The 12,710-nt window shown below is 43.6% G+C and overlaps 1 protein-coding gene across 1 annotated transcript in view; it reads right to left on the bottom strand.

The window, feature by feature from the left end:
* The window catches only part of Wdfy4 (WDFY family member 4), a 206,044-nt gene that overhangs the window by 76,944 nt on the left and 116,390 nt on the right, over positions 1-12,710 (bottom strand). The window contains exons 39-42 of the mRNA XM_055612466.1: positions 10,224-10,301; positions 5,416-5,622; positions 4,004-4,055; positions 1,831-2,012 (exon numbers count right to left, since the gene is read on the bottom strand). Of these exons, the coding sequence (XP_055468441.1) occupies positions 1,831-2,012; positions 4,004-4,055; positions 5,416-5,622; positions 10,224-10,301 (519 nt within the window). The remainder of the gene's footprint in view (positions 1-1,830; positions 2,013-4,003; positions 4,056-5,415; positions 5,623-10,223; positions 10,302-12,710) is intronic.

Here is a 12,710-nt window from a genome sequence, read left to right on the forward strand (position 1 = left end):
GTGTGTGTGTGTGTGTGTGTGTGTGTGTGTGTGTGTGTGTGTGTGTGTATCAGGTACCTGGGGTCAGGAGAATCAGCAATGACAGAGGTAGGCAGATGAAGGTACTTTTGGGTGTCAGTAGTAGCAATGGTGGCAGTTGATGCAGGAGGCAATAGAGAGAGTTCTCAGGTTTTAGAACAGGGAGCAGATAAGATTATGTGGAGTATCAAGTGCAAGGTTCAGGTAAGTAGAGTCCTACAGGAAAATATGCCCTTAAGATGACCAAAGACAGTAGCTTGCTACAACGAGCACAGAAACATCCTGGGTCTGGTGGCCAGGCATTCCAAACCAGCCCTCTTATCCAACCCTGGGAAAGACCAATCCAGCTTTACAACCACTAGGAGTCCTTGCAAGCATCCTGTTCCTAAGAAATGTCCATGCCCATGCCCATCCCTGCCCTCTGGATTGTCATCTGTTCCCAGAAACTCAGCCTACTCACTCAGCAGGCCCCAATTAGGTCTACCCTTCCCAGCTCAGGGGAAGTCTGGATAACAGTCTCATGCATTCATTTCCTTGCCATCCTCACAAGGTTTGCTGGCTCCACCTTGTCTCCTCGTGTTTGGTCGGATTATCTCCTTTGCCTATGCCACCCCATGGAAGAATGTAGTTTCTACTCAAAAAGAGAATAGTCTTTATTGAGCTTCTCCTGTGTGCACCATTCTCAATTAGTTTCTTCTGTGACACCATCTAAACCTGGCCATAACTGTATGACATGCATGTGAACAGCTCCACGGGAAAATGAGAAAGCAGGTCCACAGAGGTTAGCTGGGCACCGTTCAGCATGTGGCCAGCAGAGATTTGAACTTGTGTTTGGTTTATTCTAAGACATGTGCTTCATCTTCCATTCTGTTTTTAGACTTTCCTGAGACCCCAGCTTTATTTTGTCCCCCATGGCTGTTTGGTATGGTTTGGATGAGTATCTATCAAAGGTTCAGGTCTCAAGGTTTGGTCCCTAGGGGTGGCAATATTAGGAGATGCTAACATGCTTTTAAGAGGTGAGGCCCAGTGGGAGGTACGTACATTATTGGGGCTGTACCCAGGAAATGCCTAACGGGACTTCGGCCTGTATATTTCTCTCTTCCCCTTCCTCCCTCCCTCTCTCCTTCGTCCCTTCCTTTCTTGGCTCCAGATGTCAGTACACATTCCCACCATGCTGCAGACCCCAGCAGATTTCAGTCCAGAGCTTATATAACTCTGAGCCTAAGCAACTTTTTGTCCTTGGAAGTAACCTTTCTTAATTTGTCTTTGTAGCCATCTGAAGTTAATACACATTCTTCTGGCCCTGCCAGGGACTTGTGTAATACCTTGGGTTGCTCAAATACCACCTGCTAGGACCAAAAATTTTCTGCCCACCAGCTCCAGCCTGTTGCCATACAGTCCTTTGAAAGATGCTCAACACTGTGCACAATTTAATCCCCACTCACTCCCGGGCCTCAATGATGTCCAAGGGACATACTGGTGGACATGTCAAAGCATAGTACCCCTCCAGGTGTAGGATGGCCCTTCAGGGCAGCCAGATTTTGATGGGAGGACCAGGAACTACTATGAAGTCAACAGAAGTATTTAGAAGACATTTTATACAAAAGTTTGTTAGCTTGAATCTCACCTTGTAGGTGTTTTGACATGGGGCACATGGGAGGCCATAGAAATTAGGAGCCTGTTGCCTCTGCTCATCTTTTATGTAGTAGACAGGTGTGAACATTATTGGGGATTTCCTAGATGAGTGATGATATCCAGTTCTGTCTTGTCAGACAGTCTCAATGAATTACTGTGGCTCGGCCCATGTGTTACCTTTTCTCCATCTAGAAGCTCTTGTAAAATGACTTGTCTTTCCCGGCATAATTCCAAGAAATCGTCTGAGTGCAGGCTTTCATGCAAAGCAGGAAAGAAGGTCAATTGTGTGCAATCCACTCCCACTTCATCCGGCCTGCCCTCAGCTTCCTCTGAAGTCAGCTCATCTGCAGTAGTGAAAACTGGACACATTGTCTTGGTGTTAGCAACATGGTATCGTAATGGGGGCCCAAACAGCATAAGCCTTTGCCACTGAGAGGAACTGTCAGGCTCTGGAGTAGAAGCAATCAGTGTGCCCTTCCGTTGTTCCTGAGAACGAATACAGCCACTTGACCTGTGTTATATAGGCTACACTCCTGCAAGCTGGTCAACAGGGTATGCCAAGCCTGGCTCCTCTACAGCTATCAAACTGATTCAAGGCAACATTTTAGAGTTCATCCTCAATGATCAATGGAACGTCCCCTTTTAGGTCTGTCTAGGATTTGCTCCTTCTGAACCTGTTTATTCTCTCTTCTACAAGAGTGTCATTGATATTTCTAAACAACAGAATTTCTAACACCTAGTTTGAGGGAGTTTGAAATGCCATGAGGCTCTAATAAACAAAAAAGAAAAAAACATGTATGTCCTAGAGTGTCAGTTTCCAGTAGGTACCAGGCGCTGGGTGTTTTGGTGCCATTTTTCTATATAGTCCTGTCTCGGTTGTAGTATCTCATCTTAGTTTGCAAATGAAAAAAAAGTCTGAATAAGGCTTGGGACCCACGACCATATGACTATTGGAGTAGAGGGAATGTAAAGCAGGTCTTCCTGAGTACTGTGAAAGGTCTTTCCTGCCTCAGTGTGTTTACCCTCACTGTTCACAAAGTGACTAAACCACTACCAGAGTCTTTTCTGAACATATGTGTACGTGTGATTTTTAACATAAGAATAATGTTACATTTACAAAGTTTCATTCAAGATTGTGTCATAAGTACTTTCCCAATTCATTTTAAAGCTTTCAACAACTTAAATGGTATTGAGTGATATCTGCTGTGTGGCTATTTCATAATCAACTAGTCCTTCCCCTGCTCTTTAGAGACTTGATGGCTTGAGCAACAAAAAATATGCTATTTTATGTCCTTTCTGCTCACTTCCAGATTTGTTTGTCGAGAGCAAGGACATCTGAATCTAAGCTAAGCAGATGACAGTATGGATACTCTCATCCTGCGTCTTCTCTACTCACGTGTCGTAGATGCGCCCATGTCTGGAGGAGGCATGTCGCTCAAAACTGCAAAGCTATTAGCCATTTTCTTTGTGCCAAAGCTCAGCTCTTTGACAACCTCCCAACCTGGGAACCTCACATCTGGAAAGATGAAGATGCCTGCTGCTCTCAGAGCTAGTCCTCACCAGCTTCGCCCTCTGAACGGAACCTGAGCTTCTCAGTTCTGGGCTTTTGTTACTGCTGGCTGGCAGGCAGCAGGCGAGCCAAGCTTCTTAGTGCAGAGACGCTGCCCCCACGTGAGGAGTAGCCACTGTCCATCCCCAAGATCCAAGAACTCACAGGCTGCGGGTGTGAGTTCAAAAGATATGACTTTACTGATCAAAAGACGGAGTCATAAGTGAAAACACAAAATTGAAACTCTCTCTCTCTCTCTCCTGTGTGTGTGTGTGTGTGTGTGTGTGTGTGTGTGTGTTAGATGCCCTAGATTTCCAGCAAATCAGAAATGACTCTACAACACTGTCTTTAAGCCTGAGGTAAATGATGACTATCATGTAGGTTGTGTTTTGTACTAGAAGAGTTCAATGTGAAAATATCTATACCATCCACTTTTATTCTAATACATATTGTTATCCTTCTACATGTTTGATCACACATTAAACATGTATTTGGATTGATTTATGGCACTATTAAAGTCTACCCAATATAGATAGGGTAGAGGCACCCGTAGTTATTATTCTAAGCTTACTAACAACTCTCCCTCCCACACAGGTCTGGGTCTGGAGTAAATTCCCTTCATTCTGAAACACAGTCTTGAAAGGCTTGTGTGCAAACTACTCCTGTTTCTCAGCATTCTCTCTCCCTCTCTCCTTCTCTTGCCCACACATACAGAGTAATAGCTACAGTGAGGTATTAAATAAAATCAGCAATAGGTGTAATTATTGAAGAGAACAAGATAGATTTATATAAACTTGATACCTTGTTTTTCAGCATTTGTCTGAGAAACATCACCCGTTCTGTCTTGGCTCTCCTGAAATAGAACCAGAGAGAAGACAAAATAAACCCCAGGCATTGTTTGTGCCTTCTGCCTTGCCACAGATACACAGATACACAGATAGTTGTCAATGTGTACAATCCCCTCCAGTTACTCTAGACTCGGGTACAAAAGGAAGATCAGGCCAAATCCTACAGGGTCATGTAAAATGCACGTGTTGATTGTTTCTGAGTGAGAGTGGAAACTGCAGTCTTCCTTTAAGTAGGACTTATGGCAATGACTGAAGGAGGTGCCAGGGTGGGGATTGGACAGCAAGCTGGATATCTGCGTGTGGGGTCACTATGAAGAGGATCCGGGCTGGTCAGCCACAGGGACAAATGACCAAGTTACAGAGCCAAGCCTTGGCATTGTCACCCACATAGTGAGCAAGATGCCTTTTCTCCTTCCCTCAAATCCTAAAAAAAATGTTTTGAGGGGGAAAAAAATTACATGCCACCAGTCATTGATGACAGTTAAAATACAAGTATCTACTGAATCAATTAAATATAATTTTCTCATTACATTTTCTGGGGGCTTAGTACAGATAAAGATGCTGGGGTAGTAGACTGGAGAACAAAAATAATACCACATCTTAGAATGGATAAGGGGGCAGGATATCCAGCATCCCAGTGTTGAGAGGGGTGCCTTTCAAGCTATTTTAAATTACAAATGTTCCATGAGAACATGAAAAATTGTTGCTAGTTTTTTTTTCTTTTCTACTATTAAGTAAAGCCAAATGACTTCTAGCCTTAAAATGCAATATATATACATATATATGTATGTATGTGTGTATATATATATATATATATATATATATATATATATATATATATATATATATGTATCTGATGATCTAGTTATATAAGCTTCAGAAGAGCCAACCCCTAGAGACTGCCCAGATTCCTTTGCCTGGAAAACCAATACAGCTTGGGTGCTAAAGGAGCCATTGGCTTGAGCTTACAGAATTGCTGAGCTTGAGAGATTTTTCATTGTGAAACTTATTACAGGATTTGTTTGTGCAATAACTACCAGCAGTACAGACACCAAGTGTTCAATGACGAAAGACTCATGTGAGAAGACAACGGCTACTGCCAGGCCAGGAGTTCTGTGGGTTGCCTTGTGGTGATGGGTCAGGGCTGAACAAGTGTGACCCACCCACTCATCTACCCATTCATTCAGGCTCCAGATGGGGCCAGTTACTTAGTGCCTGTCCCTAACTGCAGCTAAATTACTTCAAGAATGAGATTGAGGACTGCCCTAACTTATCTAGGTATAGTCTGTCTTCTTGGGAAGGGTTGGGAGTTCTAATGACACATAGCCCCTTCCCTGCATATTTCCCATCATATCCAGCGCATACCTTGTGCCCTCCAAGGTTCAGCGCTTCCCATGAAAACAAACGTCTGATACGTTTCCTCATGCGAGCTGGTCCTTCCCTTCTGTCCAGTTCCCACTGGGCACAGGGTGTGGATTTTGACATTTGGCCCCATAATCCCAGCTCCCCAAAGAGCTGTTCTCGCATCCTGGCCCAGGCTGTGGCTGCCTTGATACTGCTACTCTTCCACCTCTGCAAAGAAGAAATACAACACCACACTTAGACACATTCATTACCCTTGTAGGCCTGCCCCAAAGCCCTTATGGTTGTTAGTGGAGAAAGATGGCCCTTCAGGTAGGCCTCAGCCTTATTCACATCCTCTCTGGACCAGGCCAAGAGAAAAAAGTTATTTCTCATCTTCAAGATCATTCAGATTCAGCGGGGAAGGAGAAAACTGTGCAGCCTTTGGTCTTCTAAGCCGCTAGACTGTTGGTTTTGGGAGAGAGCAGGCAGCAGTGGGTTCCGAGGACGTGGGATTTCCATAGCCCTTGCCTTCTGAAATAATGCTTGCTCCTCCAGGAGACCCAAACTGCTGGCAGAGTGAGGACTTGAGCAAGTCATTCTCATCTCTGGACTTCAGAATCCACAGTGATTAAGTGACACATGTGGCCTGCATGGTGTGTGAGGACCTTTACACACTAACATCTTATGATTCTTGGGTGTGTAAGGGTTCTAGAACAGTCAAAGAAAAGAAAACTCGAGTGTACATGCAAATATTCTGATATTTGTGTTTGTGTGTATGGTTTTTTACTTCCCTCTCATCTACTGCTGTGTAAGTTTAAGCCTTTTGAAGGACACAATAACAGCCCTCACTGTTTCTGTAAGTCCTACTAAGATTCATACCACACCTAGAAAAGAAACAGTTTGAGCAGCAGGGTCAGCTTTACATGAACTTCTGTGGGTGTTCAAATATTTGATAGCATTTATCCTAAATGTTCATTTTTCAGAAAACAGGCCGGTAAATATCGTAATGGAAGCAACAGATGTTTCAAAAACTTAACATAAACAGAAAGGAAAGGCGCCCACGTGTTAACCCAACCTTTTGGCATGGTGCTCTCTGAAGCCCAAGCAGAGGAGTGTGTTTGGCCCTCTGTCTCCACAGGGCATTTTCCTGGGCATGGACAGCCCTACAGACATGTGATTTGACACTGAGGGTAGCTTTGGACAAACTAGAAAGTGATCTCATTTCAGGATGAGGATGAGCAAGTGAGCTTACTAGACACCGTCCTTTTTATCCTTGTGTCCTTGTGCTTCAAACTCTCCAGCAATCTCACACACGTGTGTATATGTGTGAAAGAAAAAATGTGTGAGAGAAATAAAGTGGGGGAGGGGTGGTAGAGTGAAAGGTTCAAGAGGGGAAGGAGAAAGGGAAAGAGGAATGGTGGAGAAGGGGAGGAAAAGAAGGCGGAGTTGGAAAGGAGGGAGGGGATGGATGCTGGCCATGTGGGTCAGGCTCTGCTTGAAGCCTTCCTTTCTACTGAGTTCTTCATCATTTTATCAGTCTCATAAGCCAGTTAGAGATGATGCCCTCACCCTGGCTCCTGTAGAAGCTATGCAAAGACATAAAGAGGCAGAGACTGGGATAGAAATGAAACATCCGTCAGTCCCCATGTAGCCCAAAGGGGAGCACATGTGAGGAGCTCCTCATAAATGAGGAGCCTGAGCATTTGTGGTAACCAGCATCTCACAAAGAGCTGAAGGAAGCAAAGGCAGGCTGAGGCACATCTGTCCATCACAACATGGTCCAGGCACAGAACAGGAAGACAAGCTTGTGCAGATAAGATAATGGACAGGGCTTGGACAAAGGAGAGGGGCAAGTGAATATGTCAGAGAGGAGGGAGGAATGCCAGCAGAGATGTGATAGAGCAGTATCTATGGATATGACCAATGCTGGGATGGCCTCCAGGCACTAGATGGGATACGCAGGAATGCTCTGGGCTCCATCCATCTCTGGGGACCTCTAAGTGGAGGGTAAAGGGAAGGATGGAGAAGTCTTGTTTTTGGAAGCTCTGCACTGAGGTCCCCTGACTTCACTGTCCACTCCTTAGGAGAGGGTCTCCTTGGGTTCATTAGTGAAATGGTTCTCAACATTCCTAATGCTGCAACCCTTTAATACAGTTCCTCATGTGGTGACCCCCAACTATAAATTGCTTCATTGCTACTTCATAACAGTAATTTTGTTACTGCTATGAATCATAATATAAGTATCTGATATTCAGGATATCTGATATGCGACCCCTTGAAAGGGTCGTTCAGCCTTTGAAGGGATCATGACCCACAAGTTGAGAACCACTGACTTAGCAGAAGCTGACCATGAGTAGCCATCAGATTTCAAAACACTGACTTGTGTCATGGTTCAAGTTTATCCCAGGAGCGGTGGCTCACGCCTCTAATCCCAGTACTGGGAAAGTAGATGAAGGTGGATCTCTGTGAGCCTACCATGCCCTGCTGTGGTCTTCATAAGGAGTTCCAGGCCAGGCAGGGCTACATAGCAATACTGTGTCTCAGAATGAACGGACTAGAGTTTCAAGTTGACTTTTATGGACATGATATGAGTTGAAAAATGTGCTGGCCCTCAGAAAAATGGGGTGAGTGCTCCAGACCCCATTATCTCCAGCAGACAGTGATTCCATCTGCATTCCTCTAAATATTGAAGCATTTTAAATATTTAAAGACTTGGAAACATGAAATACCTTCAAATAATGCTGATTTTTTTTTTTAAAGAAAAATCCTAACCAACAGTAAATCACACAAAATTTTCAAGTACTTTATGAACTCTAGGCAGGTCCCACTTATGAAACTGAGCCAGGTTGGCATTTCAGGAGACTGGTGCCTCCTTTCTTGGCTGGCACCTCTGTTGAGTCCCCGTCCGGCCCACAGGAACTTTCGATTTTGTAGACTCAGCAGGAACTTAGAAACCCCAGACTTAGAAAACTCTCTCTCTCCTAGATAGAAATTAGTGGCTCAGGTTCTTGAGATATGTGTGAGTGTATTTACATATACATATGTGTATATACATGAATACAAAATTTTAATCAGTATCTCACCGAGATAAATGGATAGATAGTTATGGCTCTTGGTGAGGTACTGATTTTTTTTTCCCTCAAAATCATCTAACTGTAAACAGGGTTTTCCTAAAAAAAAATTTAAAAATTAAAAAAAAATAAAAGATGCAACCTAAATTCATGTATTTTCCCTTTCAGTGATAAGTGAATATTTTAGCAGCATTGTTCACGCCAGACAAAATCAGCAAGTCCATTCAGAGGATGAACTGATGATGTTCAAGAGTCTGTCCCACAGCCACAGATAGTACCCAAATGTTACCTAGGCATCCTCTAGCTATGTAACACACTCTGCAATGTTGGGGCAACCTAAGTGCTCACGATAAAGCTTTGTCTCAAGTACCAGCTGTTCTGGCTGATCCCTGTGATAGCTTCTGAGGGACCCTGAGGGGTCTGATGTCTGGGTAAGCTGGGTGTAGGCTGCACAGCTCCGGAAAGCCAAGGCAGACCTGGGCTCCCAACCCTGAGACCTAGGCCAGGAGATCAATGCTATGCTGGCTCCCAGCACCTGGGCACCTTGTTTCAACCTTTGAGACTCCCCCACTCCACCACTGCATAATTAGCATATGTGCTAGTGATTTCTTTCACCCATTGTGCTCTCAAGGAAGAACATAACAGTTTGAGCCTTGTCACCTTCAAGGCAGAGTGACAGCATTGTGAATGCTGTATTTTCAGCACAGGCAAAGGCTTTGACAGAGGCACATTCCTCTGTAACGAAGAGCTTGATGACTTTTAATATTGCATGTCATTGCTCATTTAAGATGTTCTATTTTTAATATCAACTAAAGCCCCACTTCTTAACCATTATATAACCATATGTAGAATATCTATTGTTTACCAGTTGTTAGCTGATGACATAACCCTTGCTCCTTCAGTTCTCATGGTTATGAAATACCTAGGAAAGGGAAAGCCTGGGGTTCATACAGTGCTCTGACTGGCCTAAGAGTGTTCTGGGCCACTCACAGAAATGACTCCTGTGCTTATGCTTATGTGTCTAAACCTGCCTCTATTGGTAATAGCCCTCTGCCTTTAGGATTGAAACCCTAATGTGACAGGAACCTTCTGTGTTTCAGCCCCCTCTTCATAGTCACTCTGTGTCTCCTAGCACAGGCTCTTCCAGTTAATCAAGGGCACCTGGTGACTTCCTCTCTCAGGATCATCAAGTGCATTTTTCTCTGGCCAAAACTGTTGTTTCCTAAAATATTTCAGCCCATAGCTTTCTCTACAGCTTAAATGTTCCCTACTCAAACAAAACAGGTGAGTAGCCCAAATTAAATTCTATCCTTTGTTAAAGTTACTTATTTTCTTGCTAAATCCCCAGGATACGTTACAGGTAGCTACTGAGTTGTGAAGTTATTTAATATGAAACTTCCCCTGGTAGTGAAGCCATCCAAACAGGAGACCCAGCTCTGCATTCTGTAATCACTCCTTCAGCTCCCATCCCGCTTCAAGGCACCGTGGGCTCTCAGCATCCACCCACAGTGGCCTGGTGACTGAGCACAAGTGTGAACAGGAAGAGGTGCCAGCCTCTCTGCTGCTGAGCTGTGGGTGCTGTGCCCACTGTGTGAGCCAAGAAAGGTGAACCATCATTGATGATCAGCTGTTGACGTTTGTACTCTAAGACTTAAAACAAAGGCCCTCTGACTCTCCATTCTCTTTCTCCCCTTCTTTCTCTAATCCAAGGTGGCTCCAAGGATGCTGTGTAGAGAGAAGATATGCTCTGTTTCTTACCTGCATGTAGTCTTTGTACAGCGATGCATACACCTCCTGTCCTTTTCTTCTGTAATTCTCTATACAGGACACAAAATCCTGGAGAAGAGAGAAAGGCAATCGCAGCTTAGTGATAGTGAGAGATTGGGATCCATGCCTCCACTCTGACCAATTGCTACAGGCTCCACAGGCAGAACCATTCACAATCTTGTGAACAGTGATTTTGCCTCTGCTGATCCACTAACACAATACATCACGCTTGTGTGTGCCTTTCTTTTTAAACTATGGTAGGCTCAGCCTTCCTCTTTAGAATAATTACCAAAATTTATGTTTTTTAAGTAACCTTGAGAGATACAGCCAAGAGAGGTAAGAATTGATCCACAGAAAGAAAACTCACCAAGGATTGCTTAATATTAATGCTTTTGCTTTTTGCCTTGAGACATTTGCATATTTTTAAATAGAACAGGAGCTTTGGCTACTAACCAGAAAGTAGCCTCTAAATAGCTGAGTTTAGTTGGGCTTATGACTGTATGGGGGTGGCGGGGTGGTCAGGGCGCTGGAGAGCTGTTCTCTAAGTCCACCAAGGTGTCCAAAGCATAAAGAATCAAGATCCCAGCATCTGCATTGATAGTCTGTAGGGCAGAGCCTTTCAGAGGTCCTCTGTGTCAGGCTCCTAACTTGTTCCCTGTTTTCTCCTTCTTCTGATGTCCATCCTCTTTGCCTTTCTGGATAGGAATTGAGCATTTTAGCAAGAGTCTTCCCTCTTGATTAGTTTCTTTAGGTGTACAGATTTTAGTAGGTTTATCCTATATTACATGTCTATATGAGTGAGTATATACTATGTGTGTCTTTCTGCTTCTGGGATAGCTCACTCAGGATGATTTTTTCCAGATCCCACCATTTACCTGCAAATTTCATGATTTCCTTGTTTTTTATTGCTGAGTAATATTCCATTGTGCAGATATACCACAATTTGTGCATCCATTCCTCCACTGAGGGGCATCTGGGCTGTTTCCAGCTTCTGGCTATTACAAATAAGGCTGCTACAAACATGGTTGAGCAAACGTCCTTATTGTGTACTTGAGCCTCTTTTGGGTATATGCCTAGGAGTGGAATAGCTGGATCTTGAGGAAGCACTATTCCACTTGTCTGAGAATGTGCCAGATTGCTTTCCACTCTCAAGCCCACTGGTTTACTAGCCCATGTGTTAAAATGGGAAGTCAACATAAAGCATGACTGGATACCAAAACAGCTGATGGCTGTTTCAGGAAGTAGTGATTATGTTGTTAGCATGCTTGTGAGCTAAACTAGTGGCTTCTGACCCAGAACAGCACTGTTAATACTTGACCGATAGACAAAAGCACAGTTATTTGCCATTTAGTATCTGGCAGCTATTCTCTTAGAAATGATCTGATCGAACAAGCCATCTCCAGCAAAACGAGTGGCGGCATTCGTTACTGAATGTGATCAAACCTGAGACATTAAGTATCAGGAAGAACTCAAGACAGAAACCTAGAGGCTGGGACTGAAGCACTCACCACAGCAAAGTGCTGTTTACTGGCCTGTTTGCCCATGGCTTGCACACCCAGCTTTTTTACAGCACCCAGAAACACCTGCCCTGGGGTGACAGTGTCCGCAGTGAGCTAGGCCCTCCCATATTGATCATTAATCAAGAAAATGTACTACAGATGTACTTACAGACCAGCATTATAGAAGTATTTTTTTAAATAGTCTAAATCTGGATTTTATTTATTTCAGAGCCAGCAGTGTTGAGCAGCCTGTTTTCTGGTTCTGACACAACATTTTCCTCATGGTTCCATTGTAAATAATCTCTTGCAAAATCCCTTTCTGCAAAGATTTCAACCTGGACCTTTCTTCCTTCATATCTCTCTCTCTCTTTCTCTGCCTGACTTCCTTTCTTTCCTTTTTTCATCTCATTTTTTTCTTATATTGAAAATAGATTACTTTTCCTCACATAATATATCATTTATGGCTTCTCTCCTTCTACTCCTCCCAGTTTCCCCTCACTTCCCCTCCCATCTCTTTCTGTCTCTTACTAGAAAACAAACGGGCTTCAAAGGGATGATAATAATAGAATAAAATAAGATAAAACAAAAGCTACGCATTGGAAATAGACAAAACAAAAAGAAGGAAAGGAGCCCAGGGGAAGGCACAAGAAACAAAGACCCACTTGTTCACATACTCGGGAATCCTATAAAAACACTAAACTGCAAGTCATAATATATTTGTAAAGGACCCAGTGAAGAGCAGGGCTGGCTCTGTGCACGCTGCCTCAGTCTCTGTGAGTTTGTATGTGATCTGATCATGTTAATTTAGAGGGCCTTGTTTTCTTTGTGTCCTCCATCACCATGTCTGACTCTTACACTCTTTCCACTTAGGGGTGGGGTTTTTTTTTTTTTTTTCAATTGAGGTTTACTCCCAGATATGTCTAGGTTTTGTGTTGAGTTGACAAAATCCTGCTGGCACACTACTTAATGAAATGTTTCA

Source organism: Psammomys obesus, unplaced genomic scaffold (genome assembly GCF_907164565.1).
Source record: "Psammomys obesus unplaced genomic scaffold, mPsaObe1.curated_primary_1811, whole genome shotgun sequence".
Classification (NCBI taxonomy): domain Eukaryota; kingdom Metazoa; phylum Chordata; class Mammalia; order Rodentia; family Muridae; genus Psammomys; species Psammomys obesus.